Source organism: Anabrus simplex, chromosome X (genome assembly GCF_040414725.1).
Source record: "Anabrus simplex isolate iqAnaSimp1 chromosome X, ASM4041472v1, whole genome shotgun sequence".
Taxonomy (NCBI): Eukaryota; Metazoa; Arthropoda; class Insecta; order Orthoptera; family Tettigoniidae; genus Anabrus; species Anabrus simplex.
In genome coordinates, this window is record NC_090279.1 from 194036086 (window position 1) to 194061584 (window position 25499).

Below are 25499 nucleotides of genomic sequence, written 5' to 3' on the forward strand. Positions count from 1 at the left end.
ATATCGTTTCTATAAATTCAGTTTATTTTTTTAAATAGTACGTGGAGTCACAACAGGAAGAGTGAAATCTGGAATCAGCACACAATTAATGATCGGATTATATGAATTTTGTCTTGTAATGTACAAGGACAGGGAACTTATGAGACGTTGTTAATGTCTGCTTTAATAATCGTTTACACCGCTGTCATTCTCAAGGTGTCAATTACGTTTGAATTTTACTTCTGGTATTATTTAGCGATATTTTTTTTCATTAGGTTTACTGCCAATATCCATTCTTGTCTTATTTCTTTTTCGTATTCAACGCGAAAAAGTTTACAATTTACACTAGGATCGCTATAACGTTCTAAATTATAGCATTGTCGTTTAGCACGACGAGGACGTTCAAAATTGCTTCCACATGTAACATAACAAATCTTTCCGTGAATCAACGCCACAGTCGACTGCAGCATTGCCTACGAAATAAGTGAAGGCCTCTGCATGCACGGTATTTTCAAGTAGGCTACTAAATTGACAGAGTAGCAGCAGTTGAAATAGCGCCGCTAGATGTCAGGCTATCCCTCCATTCCTCAGCACGATTCCAATTGGCATTACGAGAATAACTTGCACAAAAAAGCACATTACAAAGATAAAACATTGCGTTTCGAGTAGAAGAAGTGATATTTCTATTACATTTAATGAAGAAAAAGTAAATGTATCACCCAATAATTGAAGAAGAGCTCTTAATAATAATGTTATTTGTTTTACGTCCCACTAACTACTCTTTTACGGTTTTCGGAGACGCCGAGGTGCCGGAATTTAGTCCCGCAGGAGTTCTTTTACGTGCCAGTAAATCTACCGACACGAGGCTGACGTATTTGAGCACCTTCAAATACCACCGGACTGAGCCAGGATCGAACCTGCCAAGTTGGGGTCAGAAGGCCAGCGCCTTAACCGTCTGAGCCACTCAGCCCGGCAGAAGAGCTCTTACAAGTCAGGTAGTATAAATGCAACCGGATAGTTAACGTCCTGGTAAAAGAAATTAAAATACTCCATAGTATATTTTAAAACAGTTTAGTATCCACATAGCGTACGGTCGGTGGATGCAGAGTGGGTTTCGGCCCTTGGGTTTTGTCCCTTAAGAGGCCACGGCTTGCCCGTGGTCCAACAGCTCTGTACTCTGACCGGCCAACCGAGCAGAGGAAAGTTGGCCACGGCTCCACCGTGGCTCTACGCCTCTGCATTCGGGAGAAGGGCCTGGGGCACAGTGCCGGACTTCACGCCTGACCCCACCCGTCGGCTGTCCTGAGAATGGTTTTCCGTGGTTTTCCATTCTCCTGCACTAAGGCGAATGCCGGGACAGTTCATAGTATAGGCCACGGTCGCCCACCCCCTCACCTTCTCCGCACATCTCCTTCAACGTAACAAATCTCCCGGCCTGAGAGACGGCGTTACCGTCTAAGAGGTCTGCCTCCCCCTTCAGGGGAGGAATGAAAACGTTTAGTAGTAGTAGTACATAGAGTACTCTTGCCATGCAAATACCATGGATACCCTGTAAAAAGTTCGTTTTCAGTAGTTTTCGTAGAAATGTTCACTACGTGCTACGTACGGTACTACAGACTTCGAGGAAGGCTGCCACATGCTATTTTTCTGTTCACCCCTACGTTATATAGTTTTGACCCATTTTATTCTCGCAATTCTGCATTTGCTCGTGGAAAGAAATTCCACCACCTTTCTGAAATTTACTTTTGCAGAATGGTTCGTTCGTTCCAGGGTCGGTTTTTCCCTCGGACTCAGCGAGGGATCCCACCTCTACCGCCTCAAGGGCAGTGTCCTGGAGATTCAGACTTTGGGTCGGGGATACAACTGGGGAGAATGACCAGTACCTCGCCCAGGCGGCCTCACCTGCTATGCTGAACAGGGGCCTTGTGGAGGGATGGGAAGATTGGATGGGACAGGCAAGGAAGAGGGAAGGAAGCGGCCGTGGCCTTAAGTTAGGTACCATCCCGGCATTTGCCTGGAGGAGAAGTGGGAAACCACGGAAAACCACTTCCAGGATGGCTGAGGTGGGAATCGAACCCACCTCTACTCAGTTGACCTCCCGAGGCTGAGTGGACCCCGTTCCAGCCCTCGTACCACTTTTCAAATTTCGTGGCAAAGCCGGGAATCGAACCCGGACTTCCGGGGGTGGCAGCTAATCACGCTAACCACTACACCACAGAGGCGGACTTGCAGATTGGTACGCAGCAATAAACATCCTGTGAATACAATGTTTACGATAAATACTCCCTTGGCGCTAAATCCAAAACCTTGTATATTTATCAATATGCACCAAAATTTGTCTTAATCTATCGTTTAATTAGAAACTATATACTCACTACAAACTGAATAAACAAATCGACGCCTTGTATAATTAATTTTAAGGCCTATGTCACCTAAATACCCACGAAGTTAACTTCTTGCTTCACAGTTTCCATATACGTGTGTGTTAAACAGAGGAGAGCATCCGGCTCCATGGCTAAATGGTTAGAGTACTGGTCATTGGTCACAGGAGCCCCGGGTTCAATTGCCGGCAGGGTCTGGAATTTTAACTTCGCTGGTACGGGGACTGGGTGTATGTGTCGTCCATTTTATCCTCATCACGACGCGCACCAAAAGCCATACACCATTTCATTTCTTTTTTCAGTGGAGGACTAACACGAATTCTAGCGGCGACTCTGGAACTAGAACGTATTTCGCACTGCCATGCGGAGGCCTTATTACTTATCACTGCATCCATTATATCAATTCTCAGCCATGGCTCAACTCCTATTACAATATCTGGTATGTATATATCTATTACCGAGCTCGATAGCTGCAGTCGCTTAAGTGCGGCCTGTATTCAGTATTCGGGAGATAGTAGGTTCGAACCCCACTGTCGGCAGCCATGAGAATGGTTTTCCGTGGTTTCCCATTTTCACACCAGGCAAATGCTGGGGCTGTACCTTAATTAAGGCCACGGCCGCTTTCTTCCCACTCCTAGCCCTTCCCTGTTCGATCGTCGCCATAAGACCTATCTGTGTCGGCGCGACGTAAAGCAACTAGCAAATAAATTACTTAATTCGTACGTTACAGTTGGGCCCACGAGAGTTGAAGTCTGATATTTCAGCGGCGAAAGCAGTAACTACGAAGTACGCTGCGTTGTCATAGTTACCTCAATCTGCGGTATATCATGGTGTGGGAAGCCACAGGATATACGTTCTGGGTTCCGTTCACAAAATACGACTCCGAGTAGAGTTGGAGTAGAGTAGAGTATCGCGGAGTAACTGGTAAAGTTAACTCTGAGTAACGCTATTTCGTGAACGCTTCGAGTGAATACAGAGTAACAGAATATGGCTAATCAATTAAGGAAGGTTATTTGTTTTACCATAACCTCATTTGCGAGGAATTTAATGTATAATTTCTAGGCGAGTTTCTTCATAACAGCGTGCTATATGAGTTATTACTACTTTCCTCACCAAGTTGTGCCTTAAAACAGTATCCGTTATTCTTTACCTCGTAGGAACAATCTGATTACATTGATGTTGAATACCAATACATCGGCTCCGCACTGATGCACGATAAGCCATTTAGGACAACTAACTGTAAAGATTATGTTGTTAACAACTACGACGAAACTGAATTTAAACAACATTTCCGATTGCCGGATCAGCATTCGAACATCTACTCAGAGTCATTGGCTCTAAACTTTTTAAATCCAAAATCGGGGAACGAGGAAGACGATTGCAAGACCCACGAAAAAAAATAATTCTGGTTGTAATTTGGCTCTTAGCACCTGATTCGTACATATCGGTTTCGTGAGAATTATAAATGCACTGTGTGGTATTTCTGATCGTATAATTAAATGGTCTCATTCAGAAGGTCATCTAAAATATTTAAAAGTTACGTTGCATTTTCCCAAGGAAATCTCATAAAGTTGAGGTTAAAAAATCAGCTGCTCATTCATAACATGGGTTTTCTTATAAAAATTCAATCATGTTATTTCCGCCGATTATTAAAATTGGCACGGTGCCTATTTTTCCTGTTTTAAACGAAAATATCCCCTTCTTTATTCAATACATAACGCCCTTCTTTGTCAACAACTGAAAATAATTTGAATTCATTGCCATGTCAATATAGCCGCAGTTAATATTTCTCACCGCCACCAATGAATGCATTACTACGCATGTCGAGTTAAATCTACCCACCTATTTACGCAGAGTAAAAGGAGTATACTCTAAGTTAACTCGAAAGCATTTTCTGAACGTCTTGTAGAGTTGACTCTTTACTTTTATGAACGGATAGAGTTAACTCCGAGTTTACTCGGAGTTGGAGAGTAGTATTTTGTGAACGCAACCCTGGTCACCTCCAATAGTGCTTCGGCAGACTGTGACGGCACAACGATACGCCACAGACATTCTGCGTCCGCACGTCTTATCTCTTACGGCACAACACACTGGGACAGTGTTCCAACAAGATAATGCACGGCCACACACAACACGTGTGTTTATGGACTGACTGGAGCATGTTGAGGTCTTCCCGTGGTCAGCAAGTTCGCCGGACCTCTCCATCATTGAACACGCGTAGGATGGATGACCTCCGTCCCAGTACCAACCTGCGGGATTTGGAGGGACACCTGCAACAACTGTGGACGAACTTGCCTCAGCAGAGGATCCAAAGGCTGTTCGACACCATTCCGAATCGCACTGCGGCCAGAAGGTGGGGCGGGGTGGCGTGCGACACGCTACTGACCTGGCGCCAACATTCCACCTGTAACTATCAACAGCCTTGTCTCTTTCATCCCAAATTGTAATCAGTTCAATCATGGTCTTACATTTAGCGTATGTCGTTTCATTTACTTTCAACCAATCCTGGGTGCTTAACTTTGTCATGCAGTGTAGAAAGACTATTTTCATTACCTGTCTGGCTCCAGCATGCTGGCCTTTGGTCACAGGGGTCCCGGGTTCGATTCCTGGCAGGGTCGAGAATTTTAACCTTAATTGGTTAATTTCGCTGGCACGGGGGCTGGGTATATGTGTCTTCATCATCATTTCATCCTCATAACGACGCGCAGGTCGCCTACGGATGTCAAATCAAAAGACCTGCGTTTGGCGAGCCGAACTTGTCCTCGGACACTCCCGGCACTAAAAGCCATACGCCATTTCATGTAATCATCATTAACTGATACTAGGAATCGTTTCAAAGTAGAATCTGTTGTAATCCTCTTAATGGTCCAATATAATCTACAGCAATTTACGTCTGTATTGTTTTATAAGTACAGTGCGGGACATAAGTATTCATACGGATGGGTCTATATAGAAACAACATTTTATCAGATTCAATTGAAAATGAAAACCTACAACCTGTTTTCCAGTCATTGACCGGGTCAGGGATGAATGAATGAAACATATATAGGCTATTATTACAATGGGGTCGCCACTCCCAAGGTGATTTATTAATGAGTGATAAATGCTATGAAATGATAATGGAGTGTGTTGCTGGAATGAAAGATGACAGGGAAAACCGGAGTACCCGGAGAAAAACCTGTCCCACCTCCGCTTTGTCCAGCACAAATCTCACATGGAGTCACCGGGATTTGTACCACGGTATCCAGCGGTGAGAGGCCGACGCGCTACCGTCTGAGCCACGGAGGCTCCCTTCAGATTCAATTATACAAGAGAAAGTATTTAAGTAATAAATATCTGTTTATTAACATCTCGACGTAAACATATACATACAGAAAATCAACACAAAGTGAATCCATTCCTTTCTTATGGATGACTTGTGTAAGCCGTTTTGGCGTGGAATATACACATTTCCTTGTTATTTCAGAACCAACTGCGTTCCGTTCCTGCAGTAATAGTTCCTTTAACCTTTGTTTGCTGTGAATGTCATGATTCCTTACTCTTTTCCCCAGCTCGTTCCGCAAATGCTCGATTGGCCTGAGGTCTGGGGACTGAGCTGGGGTTTTCAGTGTGTGTGTTGTGTATGATAGAGCAGCCAGAAACGGACAATTTCCGCAGTATGTTTGTGGTCATTTGTCTTGCTGGAAATAGGAATTGTTCCCCAATGCCCAGTTTGTTGACACTAGTCTACAAATTTTCTTTCAGTACATTCAGGTAACGAAATCTGTCCCTGAAGCTGCCATGCAGCCACATACCATTACTACACCTCCCCCATGCTTCATAGTAGACTGGATAGTTTTGATGTCCATTTCAGTATTAGGTTTTCTCCAGACCAACACTCGTCCATCGTTGTGAAATATATTAAATCTACATTCGTCAGTAAACAAAACTCGGTCCCAAAGCCCATTATCTTTTCCTACATACTCACCGGCAAACTGCAAGCTGAATACTTGATTTTTCTTACTAAAGTAGGGTTTCTTCCTGGGGACCCTAGCTTTATACTCCGCGCGCGAAGAAGGATTCTTCTGATGGTTCTACTTGTGACTTATTCACCATAATATTCTTCTACATGGGCTTTTATTTCTGTCGCACTTATCTTCGGATTCTTCGTGACTGTTTTCATTACCATCCTCCTTTCTCGAGTCGTCAGTTTGTATGGTTGTGCTGATCTTTTGATGTTTACAAGGGATCTGTTTGTTTTAACTTGGTCTCTGACATTTTGGAGAGCAGCACGGCTTCTACTTACTACATTTTCGATTTAAGAATACGATTTATTTTCATTATGACGCCGTACCATGATTTCTCTCTTTTAGCAACGGTAGTTTTCTTGCTCTTGCGCTCATTCGGATAACAATACCAGCTTGTACTCTGTACCGGTGCTGTGCACTGCTCATTGACGCCTAGTCAACTACTGCTGGGCATTGAATGGGGGAGTGGGGGGGACGGACGTATCAACTGCCTGAAAGACAAACCAGGTGTATGAATACTTATGTCGCTCAGTTAATCCGGACTAATGACGTACTTCGTTATTATTTATAAACTTTTTCCGTCTATTCACGTTGTTTCGTTTACGATGTTTAGTGATGAAGCATCTCCGTTTATGTTTTAGTGATCTGAACTGTGTACATAAGACTAGTAATTTTGTGTCGATATCAAGGCTGTCTGAATACATGTCCACCACTGTATATTTAAACACCCCAGAACTCCTGAAGGCAGCTAAATCTTCAGAAAAGTACCAGCAAGGCGCGTAAATTAGTTTGGTTACGTGAACGCTACTGATCCACGAAATATCATTGTAATATTTGTCACATATGAAAGGTAATCATTGATTTACTCAAATAAAGTCTAAAATCCCAGGTAGATTAAGAAATAATGGAAATATTTAATTTTACAGAATACATACTTTACTGCCTTACAGCTATATACAATTTTTTCTGCGTCGCAGGGCTTCCGTGTTTTGTTTGTTTGTTTGTTTGTTTGTGTGTAACACAACACTTTCGTGTGTCATGTCTTTGCTCACGGTAATGCTTTGGTCTCGTGTCACTTCAACTGTCAATTGTCTAATAATGCTGTTCCTTTAATAAAGTAATATATCTATTGGTCCAGGGATCATGCTATTTTCCGGTTGCTTCGGCACGAGATTTAGGTCTTGTAATTTCCTTATTACATGGTGATTTTCGTCGTCAAAAAAAAGCGATAACATCCTTAATGTTGTTCACCTCCATTTTGCTTTTTGAACTGTCCGCGCTAGACAAATGCACAAAGATAATAAGAATTCACAGACATGGCACTCCCATTCATCGGTGCCAGCCCTGGACCTCAAGAAACAAAAGACGGCGCGAGCAGCGGAATGCAACATGATGGACTCTGTTTACAGCTCATAAGTACGTATTCATATTTCTTGCTAGTAACGACGGTATTTCTAAATATACCTGGGATTCGAGACTTTATTTGAGTAAATCAATGATTACCTTTCACATGTGACAAATATTACAGTGATATTTCGTGGATCAGTAGCGTTCATATAACCAATTAGTTTCATTGTTTACATTTTGTAAGAATTTGCTGTGCAGTGGCGTATGCTGGGATCAAGACGTGGGCTACCACTAGACTTAGGTTACCCCATTTCGATGGTTGATTTAGTGAACGTCAAGCCTTAAGCGTTTTGAGCTGCTACTAATAGCCAACGGAGAAGCCTGTTAAGTTGTCAAGGCTGCTTCACAAGTTACTGCCTTGGCCTCTGCTACTACAAATACTCAACCCCTGATCAGTGGAGATGGTAACCTGAGGTTTAGCAAATTAAAGCCCGGCTTTGTGGCTAAATAGATATAATGCGTGCCTTTTGTCCGATGGCCCCGGTTCACTTTTCCGATCCAACCCCCTCATACTGTTAATTCTCCTGGCTTGGGGACGGGGAGTTTATGACGTCTTCGCTATTTATCCTCATTAGGACACCACCAAGCCTATACAGATGCCATGAACTATTATTATTGTTATTACCATTATTATTATTATTATTATTATTATTATTATTATTATTATTATTATTATTATTATTATTATTATTATTATTGTACCGGGCGGTACACCTCTACACCGTTTATTTAAAAGTTGCGCCAGTTGAAACTCCTCTTCTGGAGGAAGGTTGAACTTTATCTATTCTATTAATTCTCTACTTTCTCAGAAGATGTCACCACGTGGAAAATTTTGAGTTTTTGAACTGTGTCACTTTTGATGTGTTTTTGTTTCGCTTGAAGTAAGAAGTGTGAACTTTCTCTTCTAGAGGACACTACTGAAGATCAACAATAGCGCACCCTAGTGCGGAGTCAAAGAACTATTTTGTTGGAGAAATTTTTTTTTCAAAAATTTGTTTCTTGTTAAATTTCTTTCTGTTATTGTTTAAGGTGGCTGTATACCCCTCTTTTTCCCCTTGTTTTAGATTTATCCAATCCCGAATTTCTTTTAGTAATTTCTGACCAATCTGGTGTATCTTCCCCCAACTTGTATCTGTTGCGGGGTCCTATCCAATAAAAACATTGTGGGCGGGTGTTTTCATTCCCCTAACGCCTAGAAACTTCCGCGAGAGTATATAAACTGCTGATTTTGGGGTCTCCGGGCCACTTCTGTTCCATCTTTCAGTGTATTAAGTACATAGCAGGAGGCGGGAAGCGCCTCTTTCTTCTTCAGCCGTTCAACACCAGGTAATGGCCTATTAATAACTTCTTTTCTTGCTAGGTCGGCAGTTTAACACTCGCGGCGGGTTCGAAGCATTTCCATCATGTAACCTTTTCCTAAAATGTAATTACTCTTTTCATCTTTTTCTTGTAAAGCTACATATTGGGATAGAGAGTGCTAACCCTCTCGAGCTCCCACTCACATTTGTTTTGAGGTGAACTTATTTTCTCAAACTATTCTTCTTTTATGTAATGTAAAGTGTTCTTCTCTAAGTCACCTCTGTAGTATGGGATTAGCCCTTGCGTTAGCGGCCCAGAGCCAGATTAGGTTTTAAAAAAACAAAGTGTATTAGGAGTGCAAGTTCGCCTCCTCTCAAATTGTTATTTTAGAGGTCATGTAATCAACCTTCTTTTCATGTAATAGACCTCCGTAGGTTGGGTATTTTACCCCTGTGAATACGTCCTTAGAGGACAGCTTGAAGGTAGAGTTTGGTGTGGCCTTGTGATAGGCTTACAATTTTGAGAGCGGATCGCTCTTTGAAATTTGTTTCTGTATGCCTCGTGCAGGCTTTATGTGTAATGTTTGGAGCCAGTGCTCCTGGGCATGAATGGGGTTTTCTGCCCCTTGGCTAAAATTTTTTTTTGGAGTAAGGCGGGGCTGATTGCCCAAGAGTTATGAAGTAAGGGCACTGAGCCCGAATCCAGTAATATTGTACTTACATTTTTGCTACTCTGTACCTGTTATGATTGTTATCTCTTGTTTTTGAAAAGAAAATATAACCTTGTTAACTTTTAAATTAATTTTACATTGCACTATAATTTCGTAGCTTGAAACCCATTCACACCCGCACCTTCTTTCACCTCTACCTACCACGGAAAAGTCCGTAACAAGTGGTTGCAGAGCGTGGTTGAATGGGTCTCAATTTAGCCCCTTTTGACGGCTAAACATTGCTTTAATTCGAACTCTAACAATTTTCTCAGTTGCTGGAATTTTTTGAGTTTTTTTTAATTGTTCTGTCATCATGTCCGGCCCTCGCGATGTTCTCCTCCTTAACTATTTGCGCAAAGAGGAGTTGATATACGAGTTAACTATCAGAAACGTTCAATCTGGAGGCACGGTTGCAATAGACACTAACAAGCTTAGAGAGTCCCTTGATTTGCCCATTTCCATCCCCAATTTGGGAGAGAAAGAAATTGACGACTCTCTTTCCACGATCACGGAGAATATTACTGGGCTAGCTTCCGTAGTTAGTTTTTTTGATGAAAATGATCCTTCTCCTAACCAAATTAAGCGTGTGCAAGGCAGATTATATCACTTTTCAAATAGAGTTAATGATCTGTTGTCTCTGAAGGTGAATGACGTTCAGAGGAAGCAAGCTAATACGCTCCTTGAAACTATCTCTGAATTGTCTAGTAAAGTCACTCAATTGTTAACTGGGGAAGTTCCTCCCAAATCTGATCAGCCCACCATAGTGAATGTAAGTAGTGAGGAAGAACCTGCTAAGGGAGAAGGCAATAGGATAACCGTTGCTGCTCAAACTATCTCTGCCCCATTGGACAACGAGTCTGAACGCCGCACATCGTTGAACCATGTACGTGCTGAATTAACTTCCTTGCCATTGAAACCTTTACCTACTATGTCGCCCGGGTTTAGCAGCTTGCCTCATCCATTGGCAATGTTGCTCAGAGGTATATCCAAGTTTTCCGTTAATACCACCAGTGACGTAATTTCATTTTTAAGATTTCTAGTGGAATTTCAGGATCATGCCCTTGTGTTTTCTCTTTCCCCATGTCAAATTTTGCAAATTATCTATCCTTATGCTATTGGGGTTCTCTCAGATAAAATAGTAAGAGCCATAGCTGAACAGTCATCTATCGAAGATTTCCATGCACATCTGCTTGCAAATTTTATTCCTGCCCGCGCGAGGTCATCTCTTATTCAGAAATACTATTATCGGGTACAGCGCTTGGATGAAAACCTGGCAGACTTCATCCAAGATATTAAGTTTTATACTAGGGTGTTTGCTCTCCACTTCCCTGAGGATCAGATCGTGCAAGCTATTGTCGAAGGGATTTCACCACCCTACAGGTCATATTTGTGTTTCGCGGCGTGCCCGCAAACCTTCTCTGAACTGGAAGCATTAGCCGTCTCTGCGGAAGGAGTTAGGTATGCCGATTCCTTGCGTGTGGCAAAAGAACCCCCGCCTTCTTTTAGTAATACTCGGCTTCCACCTCGCCGATCAGTCACCCCTCGTAAATGTTATGCTTGCGGGTCGCCTGACCATCTGCGCAATAAGTGTCCTCTGATCAAAACTAGTAGGGCAAATAATGGAGCTGGTTCATCACAAGGCTGTTTTAAATGTGGGGCTTTCTCACATATCGCAAAGAATTGTCCCAATTCGAATAGCACCCCCTCCTGCTCAACTTCTGGTGTAACTTCCAACAACAATCAAAAGTGACTGGTGGCTGCGGCTGAGTCAACTAATTCTGCTTCCCAAGGCTCAGCCCCTGGCAAAAAGGTCGAGAATTCAGGGAACGATAAGTCTTCGAATACATCTTTTGAATGCCCCAAAGAGTGCCTTAGGATTGCGGCGGATACCCCCGCACCTGTTCCTTTTCTTAAGATTGAGTTAAATAACGAGCCTATAACAGCTCTCTTAGATTCAGGCAGTGTTTGTTCGATTATTTCGGCTGAATGGTATTCTAAATTGAAATCTGTTTGTAAACTACCTGACCATGTCTCAGCTCTTATTCAATATGTTTCGGCTAATTCATCGCCATTAGAAATTCTAGGTTCCGTACTGGTCAAAATTCGTATTTTTAAATTTACATGGAAAATCAAACTGTTTGTGGCTAAGCACTTGTCTTGCCCCATCATATTGGGAGCGGACTTCATTTCTCACACTGGTCTTGTGCTCGATCTCCAGAGTAGGTCGTGCACATTCAAATTTGCGTCCAATTGTAGAATTCCCTTGTTAAAGTGTAATTCTGTATCATGTTCATCTATTTCGCCTACCCAGGATGAGATGTTGTTAGACCTTAGACATCTACCTGAGGAGCAGGCTGATAGTATTCGGAAACTGTGTCAGTCGTTTCCCGAGGTGTTCTCTGATACTCTTGGTGTTACTGACCTTATTGAATACAAAATTGAGGTCACGGATTCGATTCCTGTCCGTTTTCCACCGTATAGGCTATCTCCACCCAAAATGAAGGCTCTGAGAGAAATCATCGATCAGATGTTGAAGGATGGTATTATTAGGCCCTCTAAGTCGGCGTATTCATCGCCTATTTTTCTAGTCCCGAAACCCCAAGGAGGCTTCAGGCCTGTCATTGATTACAGGGCTCTCAATCGGAAGGTGGTGTTGCAATCTGTGCCCCTTCCTGACCTTCATTCTTGCTTTTCATGGTTTCGTAAGGCCAAGTTCTTCACTATCTTGGACTTGAATCAGGCCTATAATCAAATTCCCCTTGCCGAAGAGTCTAAACATCTTACAGCGTTTGCCACGGACTGGAACTTATACGAATACAACCGCGTGCCTTTCGGGCTCCCCACGGGGGCAGCTGTGCTCACTAGGCTACTAGATAGGGTCTTCTCCGACATCAAATTCGAGTACTTATATCACTACTTAGATGATGTCGTCGTATTTTCAGAGACTTTTGAAGAACATCTAGATCATTTGCGAGAAGTTCTCGATCGCCTTCGTAAGGCTGGGTTAACTGTTAAGTTGTCCAAGGTTGCCTTTGCTAAGCCCTCTATGTCATTCCTAGGGCATATTGTGTCGCCCGATGGTGTAGCAGTCGATCATTCTAGAACACAGGCCATCCGTGATTTTAAACCTCCCAAGGACATTAAAGGTATCGCCAGGTTCATTGGTATGGTGAATTTCTTCAGGAAGTTCATTCCTAACTTTGCTAATAGAGCGGCGCCCTTAAACCTTCTTCGTAGGAAAGGCATCAAATTCGAGTGGGGACCTTCTCAACAAGCCGCTTTTGAAGACCTTAAATTAGCACTTTGTAATGCCCCTGTGCTTGCTATGCCTGATTTCTCGAAGAAATTCATCGTCCAAACCGACGCGTCGTCGTCAGCAGTAGCTGCAGTCCTTCTTCAAGAGACTGAACTAGGGAGGCGACCTATCGCCTATGCCTCTAGGACCTTGTCGGCTCAAGAAGCCAAGTATTCCATCTATGAGCTCGAAGGTTTGGCAGTCTTATTCGCCTTAGAAAAGTTCCGTCTCTATCTGGAACACGTCAAATTCGACCTGGAGACAGATAATCAAGCATTAAGCTGGGTCTTAGGTAGGCCGCGTCGTACTGGTCGTATAGCCCGCTGGGCTATTCGTATTTCCGCCTTCCAGTTTGATGTTAGACATATCAGAGGTACCGAAAATGTTATTGCTGATGGACTCAGCCGTATGTTTCATAACGACGTCGAGACCCACGAACCGGTCGACAGTTCATCACCTCCCGAGTCCATACTATCTGGTGTTAATGCCATCTTAACAGATGCTCCCATGCTTTTTAGGGATATTGAGAAATACCAACGTGAAGATCCGACGCTGGCTCCGATAATGGAAACCCTTTCTTCTGGGGTACATGTTGTCCCTTATGTTCTGAGGAATGGTGTTCTATGTTGCCCTTCGAGGCATGATAAGTTGATGAAAGTTGTTGTTCCAGCGGTTCTTGTACCTATGATCTTCAAATACTATCATGAGACCCCATTGGGGGGGCATCTTGGAATCTTTAAAACTCGTGAAAAGATTCGTGAAATGTTCATATGGAAAGGTATGGACGGTGAAATTCGGGAACTCGTAAAAGCTTGCAAATCTTGTTTGATAAGTAAACCCACCATGTCCACTAAAGTAGGCCTTTTGTCTTCTCATCAAGCGTCGCGCCCCATGGAACGCCTGTATATTGATTATGTGGGACCCTTCCCCCAGTCAAAGGGCAATGCCAACAAGTTCATCTTTGTGTGTGTAGATGGTTTTACAAGATTTTCCTGGTTATTTCCGACTAAGCTGGCTACCGCTCAGTCAACCATTACTTGCTTAAATTCTATTTTTGCTTCTTTTGGTCCGTGTCAATATATTGTATCTGATAATGCTAAGGCGTTCACATCAAATTTATTTCGTAAATTCTGTTTTGACTTGTCCATCTCTCATGTAACTACTTCTGCTTATTACCCTCAACCATCTCTGGCTGAACGGGTTAACCGTAATCTCAGGTCCGCACTCATTGCCTATCATCATGAAGATCCTTCCAGGTGGGACACGTCCCTGCATTGGATAGCTTTTGCTTTGAATTCGGCGGTTCATGAATCTCACAAGTTTACTCCAGCTTCTTTGATGTTCAAGTTTGTTCCCAACTCGCCGCTCTCTAACCTCTGGTCTTTGAATGACATTCTACCCGAGACAATAGATCCGGATAACATTAAAGATCTTTGGAAGAAGGCTAAAGCCAATCTTAAAGTGTCTCATGAAAAGGTTAGGGAAAGGTATGATCGTGGACGGAGACCCACCACTTTGAAGGTAGGTGACCAGGTTATGGTCAAAAATTTTGTTCCCGCGGGCAAGCTTGCCCCCAGATTTCATGGGCCTTGTATCATTCTCGATTTTCTTACGCCGGTTACCTTATTGCTAAGTAATCCAGCCACCGAGAGGATATTTAGAGTTCACCTGTCCCAGGTGAAACCGGTGTAATTTCTGTGTTAACTTGCTTCATATTATTTTGAAAGGATATGAAGGTTATATTTTTTTTGAGTTTCACCTTTAAGGCATTCTTCCCCTTCTGTAATATTTTGGTTTTAGATGTAAGCCTTGTGTAAAACCTGCCCCGACCCGTTAAACTGCCATCCTGTTCTTGCCACGGCCATTACCACGCTCCCGTCTCCTGCTCCACCTTACACTGTGGCTTCATAATAGTAAATGCCATGGATATCTACACGCCGCTGGCCCCTCAACCTCTCCACAAGCCTGTACCCTCAAAGAAGATGATAGTCCAACACAATTCTGCCGCCTAGCTTTAATGTTTCAGCGCCCCCGCAGCCGCGCAGCGCCGTGCAGCGACTGGGGAGGGGGATGGGCCCCCTCCTCTCCAGCGAGGACGACATGTGCACGGCGAGCCGGAGCTCTCCTCCCGGCCAAGGCTGATGTGCGGCGCACGACCTGCTACATGCCCGCAGCCTGTATCTGTTCACCGCGGGCGCGGCGTACTTCAACACCTCTGCTCCCCTCATAGTGCGGGCGAGCGGTATCTCAGGGTACTTGAGGGGTCCGAGCGGCCTCCGTTGGACGCAAGCTGCAACGGCCGGTCTGGCCATCCGACTCAATCTACATCAACTACATGGACAGTCACCATAAGCAATAACTACACTTGGGAATTCAACAACAATATTTGGTGGACAATGCAAAATTTTTCTTCACCTTTAAGTATTAAAAGTTTATCTTCAGAAATTCAAATTCTACAAACATAAAGACTTTCATTCACCTGCAACAACAACATTTTGAAACTGAATTAAGAAATCTTGTAAATGCTTCTGCTATCTATCTTCGTATCAACATCATTACTTGGACTTTGTTTCAAACTGATTTCATGTGTCACCCCTGGAGGAACTTTTGGGGGGGGGGGGGAGGTCTGTACCGGGCGGTACACCTCTACACCGTTTATTTAAAAGTTGCGCCAGTTGAAACTCCTCTTCTGGAGGAAGGTTGAACTTTATCTATTCTATTAATTCTCTACTTTCTCAGAAGATGTCACCACGTGGAAAATTTTGAGTTTTTGAACTGTGTCACTTTTGATGTGTTTTTGTTTCGCTTGAAGTAAGAAGTGTGAACTTTCTCTTCTAGAGGACACTACTGAAGATCAACAATAGCGCACCCTAGTGCGGAGTCAAAGAACTATTTTGTTGGAGAAATTTTTTTTTCAAAAATTTGTTTCTTGTTAAATTTCTTTCTGTTATTGTTTAAGGTGGCTGTATACCCCTCTTTTTCCCCTTGTTTTAGATTTATCCAATCCCGAATTTCTTTTAGTAATTTCTGACCAATCTGGTGTATCTTCCCCCAACTTGTATCTGTTGCGGGGTCCTATCCAATAAAAACATTGTGGGCGGGTGTTTTCATTCCCCTAACGCCTAGAAACTTCCGCGAGAGTATATAAACTGCTGATTTTGGGGTCTCCGGGCCACTTCTGTTCCATCTTTCAGTGTATTAAGTACATAGCAGGAGGCGGGAAGCGCCTCTTTCTTCTTCAGCCGTTCAACACCAGGTAATGGCCTATTAATAACTTCTTTTCTTGCTAGGTCGGCAGTTTAACACTCGCGGCGGGTTCGAAGCATTTCCATCATGTAACCTTTTCCTAAAATGTAATTACTCTTTTCATCTTTTTCTTGTAAAGCTACATATTGGGATAGAGAGTGCTAACCCTCTCGAGCTCCCACTCACATTTGTTTTGAGGTGAACTTATTTTCTCAAACTATTCTTCTTTTATGTAATGTAAAGTGTTCTTCTCTAAGTCACCTCTGTAGTATGGGATTAGCCCTTGCGTTAGCGGCCCAGAGCCAGATTAGGTTTTAAAAAAACAAAGTGTATTAGGAGTGCAAGTTCGCCTCCTCTCAAATTGTTATTTTAGAGGTCATGTAATCAACCTTCTTTTCATGTAATAGACCTCCGTAGGTTGGGTATTTTACCCCTGTGAATACGTCCTTAGAGGACAGCTTGAAGGTAGAGTTTGGTGTGGCCTTGTGATAGGCTTACAATTTTGAGAGCGGATCGCTCTTTGAAATTTGTTTCTGTATGCCTCGTGCAGGCTTTATGTGTAATGTTTGGAGCCAGTGCTCCTGGGCATGAATGGGGTTTTCTGCCCCTTGGCTAAAATTTTTTTTTGGAGTAAGGCGGGGCTGATTGCCCAAGAGTTATGAAGTAAGGGCACTGAGCCCGAATCCAGTAATATTGTACTTACATTTTTGCTACTCTGTACCTGTTATGATTGTTATCTCTTGTTTTTGAAAAGAAAATATAACCTTGTTAACTTTTAAATTAATTTTACATTGCACTATAATTTCGTAGCTTGAAACCCATTCACACCCGCACCTTCTTTCACCTCTACCTACCACGGAAAAGTCCGTAACAATTATTATTATTATTATTATTATTATTTTACAGCGGTCGTACCTATCGTTCACTGGTTAATTAGCTTCCACGGAAGATCAGTGGTGGTGTCCGATCCATGATCACGGGTTCGATTCCAACCAACAAAAGAGAACACTAAACCTGAAAGGTTGTATTTCATTTTAGCAGATCTACTAATAAAAAAGAAAACTATATTGCTCCTATAACAGCCCTGCAGTGTCTTCATACAAGGATGTACAAGTAAACGGGAGTTAAATACCAGCACGATGTTATCTATATAATTAAGTGAGACGAATGAAGTGAGGGGAGCCTCCGTGGCTCAGACGGCAGCGCGTCGGCCTCTCACCGCTGGATACCGTCGTTCAAATCCCGGTCATTCCATGTGAGATTTGTGCTGGACAAAGCGGAGGAGGGACATGTTTTTCTCCGGGTACTCCGGTTTTCCCTGTCATCTTTCCTTCCAGCAACACTCTCCATTCTCATTTCGTAGCGTCTATCATTCATTAATATATCATTTTGGGAGTGGCGACCCCATCGTAATAACAGCCTATATATGATTCATTCATTACATCTCTGACCCGGTCACTGACTGGAAAACAGGTTGTAGGTTTTCATTTTTATTAAGTGAGGAAGTATATACGATGAGTAACGCATGGTTGATACGTTAGCAGGGGGCGATCTGACGGACCGAAGCCTAGCACACCTAAATAATCCCCGGTCCCCGCTCCTGACCGATATACAGCAGCAAGCCGCGCGGGGCGAGTCGAGGGGAGAAGGACGAGAGTCTGAACTGCAATATCAGTCTCCGATGCCTTCCTGTCAGAAATACCTATGTGCGACGTTTCTTGTCACCGCTTTCAAGTTTTGTAATTGAACAATGTGTCAGATGCTTAACTATAATGTGCTGTAGACTTGCATCATTCTCAATTTAGGTTTGAGCTTCACTGATAGCCTTGGTAGCCCTGAGTGTACGCCACTGTTACTGTATAATATGGAAATGGATAATTTTTGTTTATGTGTGTGAACATTAAAATATATGTCTAAATTCCGACTCTGATTGGAGGAATTTTGTGTCCTCTTTTTTTCCGGCACTATCCTCTTTTTTAAATAGTTTTGTCCTCCTTGTTATCTATTTACATCTGGTCATCCTACCTGTGACGCACTACTGTAAGACTGTTTGTTACGTGATAAGAAAATTCCATTACGATAATTACCGCCATGTAATATCTCGCCTCCAACTTACGGATCAGTTAATCACTACATGATCCAATAATGGTTTAGCTTTTCTAGCATTAAGGTTGATAAACTTACCGACATTATGGTCATTAATCTTCTCAGTGATATCCAACAGTCGCCTTATCTGCCTCTTCCTCACGTGCGCGCCAGAACTGCACACAGCGAGAGTGGAGAAGGCGAACTCGTAGTCAAGTTCGGCCTCGTGATGCTGCAGCATGTCTGTGGAGAGAAGAAAGAGACAACACTCCAGAGATCACTAGGTCATACATTCATGGAATTATTAATTTAGTAAAACATTCTTTAGGTCAAGGTTTGCTGAGTATCGCTGAATAGAGGGGAAAAACAATAGATGCCAATTTTTCTACTTTGTGTAAATTGAATTCTAAACTTTGAAACCACGCTGTATTAAATTTTACTGGCTCATGTATACTTCCATTTCGAAGTAGTAAATGGTACCTACATATTTCAAGCAGACAATGTAACTGGCAGGCTATATCTCATTGAAAATGAAAAATGAAAACCTACAACCTGTTTTCCAGTCTTTGACCGGGTCAGGGATGAAATGAATGAACCATATATAGGCTATTATTACAATGGGCTATTATTACCGGGATTTGAACCACGGTATCCAGCGGTGAGAGGCCGACGCGCTGCCGTCTGAGCCACAGAGGCTCTCTACATCTCATTATAAGGTATTAATTAATTTTTTTCTAGCCCGCTTGGTGGCCATATCGTTAAGGCGCTCATATGGAGTGAGGGCATATGACGCTGTTGACGGTGATTCGTCCGTCGGATGGGGACGTTAAGCCTTGAGCAGACCCCTTGGTGCTATTCGACAGGAGTAGGCTATGTGCCGGCACCGGGTTTCACCCTCTCCCTACTATCATATATCACGTAATTCATTTCATCTCATTAACTCCTCTAATGAGGTTGACGTCAGGAAGGACCTCCGGTCATAAAAACCCGCCAAGACAGATTCATCTTACCACATACCTGACCCCATAGGAAAGCGGGACAAGGGTTGGACAAACAATTTTTCCATTATAACAGCGGATCGTAAAGATGACGAACGATTTATGTCACATTAAACTAAACAACACTAGCACAATGATAAATGACACTGCTAATGCATTTAAACTTCGGAACGTTGGAACTGGATCTTCGTAAGTTATTTCACATGTCCACAATGAGGTAATTATAAAAAAAAAGCTTTAGCATCATTGTCACATAAGTTTTTCAACTGCATAAGGTGTTTGTACCGGTTCTCCACAATTTAAGTTATGGTATTCAGCACGGGCTGTAATGATCGTACGAGTCTGAAATTTCGTAGATATGCTCATTTAGCAATGCGCTCGCGAACTATGCTACAAAAATAATTATTTCCAAGTTTTGCCACCAGGCGAAAATATGGCGCCGTAAGCAATGGTAGGAGTCACCAGAAAAAGGAAGGGGATGTCAATCACATGATAACGGTTGTTCTGGGAGATTTATTAGTATTTATGGTTACAAACACTGTTCAGTATGGCCTCCGAACTCAGCAACATGCTGCATCCGTAATTAACACAGCATGGTCGACAGTTGCCCGCAGCATATCGGGTGAAATCAGAGCAAGCCTTTAGATAGAGCCCTGCGCGGATACACAAAATAATATGCGCACCGCATCCGCAAATGGTTATACGCTGATAGTTTAAATATTTAACTGCAGTACATTACACCCAAGATATTGAAACGGATAGATCTGTTAACATTTTTCTTTTCATTACGGGGGGCCCTCGTAGCCCGCTCCCCCGCCGTGACCATCGACTCAATCTACATGGCCTCCGACATGCTATTAATTTCTAGGTAGAAAGAGATAGCTGAGTAGAGTGGAAAGTGATACAAGGAGTATCTGCCTGTTTCCATGTCAGACATGTTACCAGGCTAGATTGTGTTAGGTATATGGTGTTGAAGTATGGTATTAAAGGGTGAGGGAAAAACCACATAGGCAGAAAGAAGAAAGAGCCTACATGTAAAACCTAACACCACAGTCTAATATACAGTCGCGAAGCTCTGATGATATTTTTCATCCGATGCGACTACAGCGCTCCAAGCGGCGAGGTAGAGGGAACTTGCTAGCAGACAACAGGGAACGAATTACCACCACAGTCTAAAATGGTCATAACTTCTGAACCATCCATGCAAATAATATCCTGACAAGGTTATTGTAATCCTTATGAAATAGTGGAGGAGGTCAAACAATTTATTTCGATGAGGAGTTCGAGGATAATATCGAAATATTTATTTAATCTTAAGGAGTCATGTTTTTTTTACCGCGGACTAGAACATAAAATCGCTTCTAGAGGGCAGCCGGTTCGAAATAGGTATATACCATCGCGGACTTTTTCGTAGAGGTTTTTATGCTCTACAATTCGAACGCTTACACTTGGGATCTGTCGTTGACGGTTCAGGTAGCGTAAGCCAAGAAAGCAAGCGACCGACCGACATCGAACCTGCCAAGTTCGTCTAAGAAGGCCAGCGCAGCGCTCTACCATGGTCGGTCGCTTCCTTTCTTGGCTTACGCTACCTGAACCGTCAACGACAGATCCCAAGTGTAAGCGTTCGAATTGTAGAGCATAAAAACCTCTACGAAAAAGTCCGCGATGGTATATACCTATTTCGAACCGGCTGCCCTCTAGAAGCGATTTTATGTTCTAGTCCGCGGTAAAAAAAACATGACTCCTTAAGATTAAATAAATATTTCGATATTATCCTCGAACTCCTCATCGAAATAAATTGTTCGACCCCCTCCACTATTTCATAAGGATTACAATAACCTTATTTTCATGAATGGTTCAGAAGTTATGACCATTTTAGACTGTAGTGGTGATTCGTTCCCTGTTGTCTGTTAGCAAGTTGCCTCTACCTCGCCGCTAGAGGTGCTAGTGTCGTTCCAGCTATCAAGTGGATGAACCGGATGAGAGTTTCCCGACTTGGACTGTGATAATACGATTGGCTTGACACCTAGCACCACAACCCCTACAGTCACAGGTTTATGAGGGATTTTCTCTTGCGACAACTACCGACGTAATGATCTTTGTTTCTTCCTTCCACTAATTGCGGGCAGGAGCCAGTTAGACTTGGGTCAGATTCAGTGGCGGTTTCTGGTATAGCGCAATGGAGCAATGAACCTCCAGTTGTACTCAATTGTACTCAACTACGTAATTTTCATAACTCCCTTGTCAATCTCGAAGCTCTTGCTAAGTCCCTCTATCCGTAATATACTCGTACTGGCTTTCAATTCATGTGAGCTGCGCAAGGTCTGTGGCTGGATACTTGTCTGGAATGAACCCCCTTGCAAAGGCGATCTCTCCGTTCGTACATAGGCGAAGGGAGTGGCGAGGTGCGGGGGGACGAAAGCCAGCATTAAGGTAAGACCAGGATATCGCAGAAACGGATCTCTGTTCTTTACGCATGCGCAATAGGCCACTGTCTCAAGACTAGCTAGTCGTGTTGTTGGGGTTGGGGTATGTGCCTGTCATCTATTGGCCTTACGGGAATTTGACTAGGCAACAGAGAATAGAACACGTAACTAGCGCTAGTGTTGAAAAGCATCGTTACTACCAAAAGTCACATTAAACTGTCAAATTCCAATTAATATCTTGTCCCAAATATATCATTACTTACTAAACACCTATTAATTTGCCTTCTTTGGAATAATTACCTTTTGGAGAGAAACTTAATTCAAAAATCATTGAGGCAAAGAATAGCGGCAAGGTAATACCAATGAAAACTTTTAAATATAGTTGTTACTATTCCCATGACATCGGAAGCAGAAAGGTGCTTCTCTACCCTGAAGAGAATAAAGACTTTCTAGCGCAGCACAATGACCGAGGATAGACTTATTGCTCTTGCTATGTTGTCAATTGAAAGGAACTTTGTTCGAGACTCTGCGGACTTCATTGAAGCAGTTATTTCTTATTTTGCATGTAGTAAAACTCGGCATGTAGGCCTACCGTATTTTCTGCTCCTCTCGTATTTGATCACATTTCTGGAACTTAGGTTTAGGAGGTTACGGCCCACGATGGAAGAGAAGCTGGCGGAGATGGGGAGAGGAGAGGTTGGGGGGGGGGGGGGAGGCAATTTTTTCTTCTTTTGAACCCCCAGTGATGAAAGTCACGCGCCGCCACTGGTCAGATTTACGGCTTTATGTTCTCAAGGCTCTTTATATCACCATTCTCCCATTCCAATATCAAGGGTCACCTAACCACAAGCAAAAGTAGGAGTTTATCTGAGTGAAAATCAATAAACATTATTATTTAGAAATGATCAGCAAGGTTTCTTGAAGCAATTCTTTCACCTGGCGAGCTAATTGCTGTACGTCGCACCGACACAGATAGGTCTTATGGCGACGATGGGACAGGGAAGGGCTAGGAGTGGGAAGGAAGCGGCCGTGGCCTTAATTAAGGTACAGCACCAGCATTTGTCTGGTGTGAAACCATCTTTAGGGCTGCCGACAGTGGAGTTCGAACCCACTATCTCCCGGATGCAAGCTCGCAGCTGCGCGTCCCTAACCGCACGGCCAACTTGCCCGGTAAACACGACCTGGCGAGCGATATGTGCTGTTGCCCCATCTTGCATGAAAATAACGGTGTGGCTGCAGTTGCGTTCCTGCAAATATGGAATCACGTGTTGCATAAGGAGGTCTCCATAACGTGCAGATGTCACTGTACACCTAAAAGGCCCACGAGAGGACATCTCCTGAAAGACACACGGACCGAGAATGAAGGAGCTTGTAGAACCACACCAAACAGTCACGTAAGCTGAATGCAATGGTTGTTCCTACACAACTTTTGGACGAGTCGAACCCCATAGCCTATGCGGCAGTTCTGTGCATTCTTTCTAGCCTCCAGAGTAAAATGCGTCTCATCAGTCCACAGGCCACACATTCCACACTTCCACGCGCGCAAGAAACGCAAGCGCAAAGCCACGGCGTTGTGCAACATCTTGGGGTTTCAATTTGGGAACAGTATGAAGTTTGTAGGGATACCATTGAAAAAGGCACCGCAAAATCTAGTGAACTGTTGACCGGGGTAGCGACAATTCACGTGACACAGCTCGAGTACTGGTTACAGAATTGGGAGAATGTGCTGCAAGGTCTCCTACAGCTACAGCAACTTCATTAACAGCATCCATGGGGATGGGCCGCTGTCCTCTCCCTGGTGATTCTTCTTAATAATTTCCTTCAGGCCAATACCTGTCATTGGACCTCTTCTCTGCTGTTTCCGTCGGCGATATTACCGCAATGCAGCGTTACTATTGCTGCCATTCTGATAAAACAACTTCACTAGTAGTGCACTTTCTCTCTTCCCAATAGGCATTACGTTTCACACTGAAAAGTTCAACTTTCTTACGTTACAATGAAGATTCACTTCACAAAAGGAATCAACATGCGTCATCAAGGAACTGACACAATGCAATTCTACTGGAAGAACAGTTTGATGTCAGAGTTACGGAATATTTCACATTTCGACCGCTTACGGCGTAATATTTTCCTGTGCTGGCAAAGCTTGGAACTAATAATTTTTGTGGCATAATTCACTAGCGCATTGCTTGGTTTAGCATACCTACGAAATTTCAGACTCCTTTAATTGTGGACACTCGGTACTTAGCATTTCTAATGGGTAAGAGTTCATCATGCAGAGGATCCGGCAGTCTGAATTCATGACGAAGACACAGAGCTTCCTTTGGAGCAATTGCTGCAGCCAGACGTGCACCATTATGACTCAGTTGGTAATGCACAAGGCGTGGACGTTCCTATTCTATGACCAAACGTCTTATTGGTCTTGTTCGGAAAGGACATTTTTTTACCTACAACGATGTCAGCAATAATATTGAGCTCGAAATATTATTATTATTATTATTATTATTAATATTATTTTTATTATTATTATTATTATTATTATTATTATTAACGTCGAATGATCGTATTGTGTGTGAGGTTATGTCATGAAACTTGTGTTGTACATAGACATTTATACCAGTGCCGTTAATGTAAATACCTGTACATTAATATTATAATTTATTCTTACCTGTATAGGCCTATGTAATTTGTAATTCATGATTGTGAAACACACTGTAACTTCCAGAATATTAATAGGCACTAGAACGATTGAGAATATTCTACACATTATATTCTATGTATTGGGCACTCTAGAATTTTCGCTATGATTTTTTTTTGTAACGTATCTTTCTGGAAGCCTCGCCAGGATACCTATGTAAAGGGACGATATGGACGGCGAAGTTAGTTGTGATTTGGAAGTCAGTTATTGAAAGTTAGTTACTGTTAAGAGAGTTATTGTTTAAAAGAACACGTGTTGTTGTTAGGCTGACATGCCGATGTACGCAGTCGGTAGTCATCTGTTCCAACTGTGGTTCAAGGTTGTAACCTCTATGTGCTGCGTTGTTCAGGTTTTTTAAACGGCGGATTGTGATGTGAGTTTTGTTTTGACGACAGTGATTAAGGTTATGTGTGTGTTTAATTTGTAGATACATTATTATTATTATTATTATTATTATTATTATTATTATTATTATTATTATTATTATTGATTTAAGCCCACTAAGGAGCGCTGATGACTAGTTCTTCCTCGATGCTCTTCTTTGTTCCCAATATCTCTTGAGCCCTGCTGATAATTTCTCCTTTCTCTCCTGTGAAAGGGGCTTCCGACTTCTAGGAACTCTAGGTGGTGGGGTCCAAGACTGTACCATAGCACAAAATTTGGAACGATCTTCTATATCAATATCTGAAATCCCAGCCGAATCCAAGTCCTTCTGTACTTCATTAAGCCACAAGCTTCCAGTCTTGTAGCTTTTAACCAAAGAAAAGATCTTCTTGGTAAGCCTGTTGCTGTCCATTCGTTGTAGGTGTCCGTAGAACTTAAGCCTCCTACGTCGCATGCTGGTATTGGCTGATTCTAACTGTCGATACAGCTCAGAGTTCGATTTAAGTATGCAGGTTCCATCTGGGAGCAATCTCGGTCCATGAATTTTCCTGAGGATACGTTTTTCGGCTTTCTCTAGATCATCCA

General features: G+C 42.9%; 1 protein-coding gene across 1 annotated transcript in view; it reads right to left on the reverse strand.

Annotated features, from left to right (window-relative positions):
- The window catches only part of LOC136886420 (uncharacterized protein CG3556), a 66929-nt gene that overhangs the window by 19817 nt on the left and 21613 nt on the right, over positions 1-25499 (reverse strand). The window contains exon 3 of the mRNA XM_067159193.2: positions 18508-18651. Coding sequence (XP_067015294.1) covers positions 18508-18651 — 144 coding nt within the window. The remainder of the gene's footprint in view (positions 1-18507; positions 18652-25499) is intronic.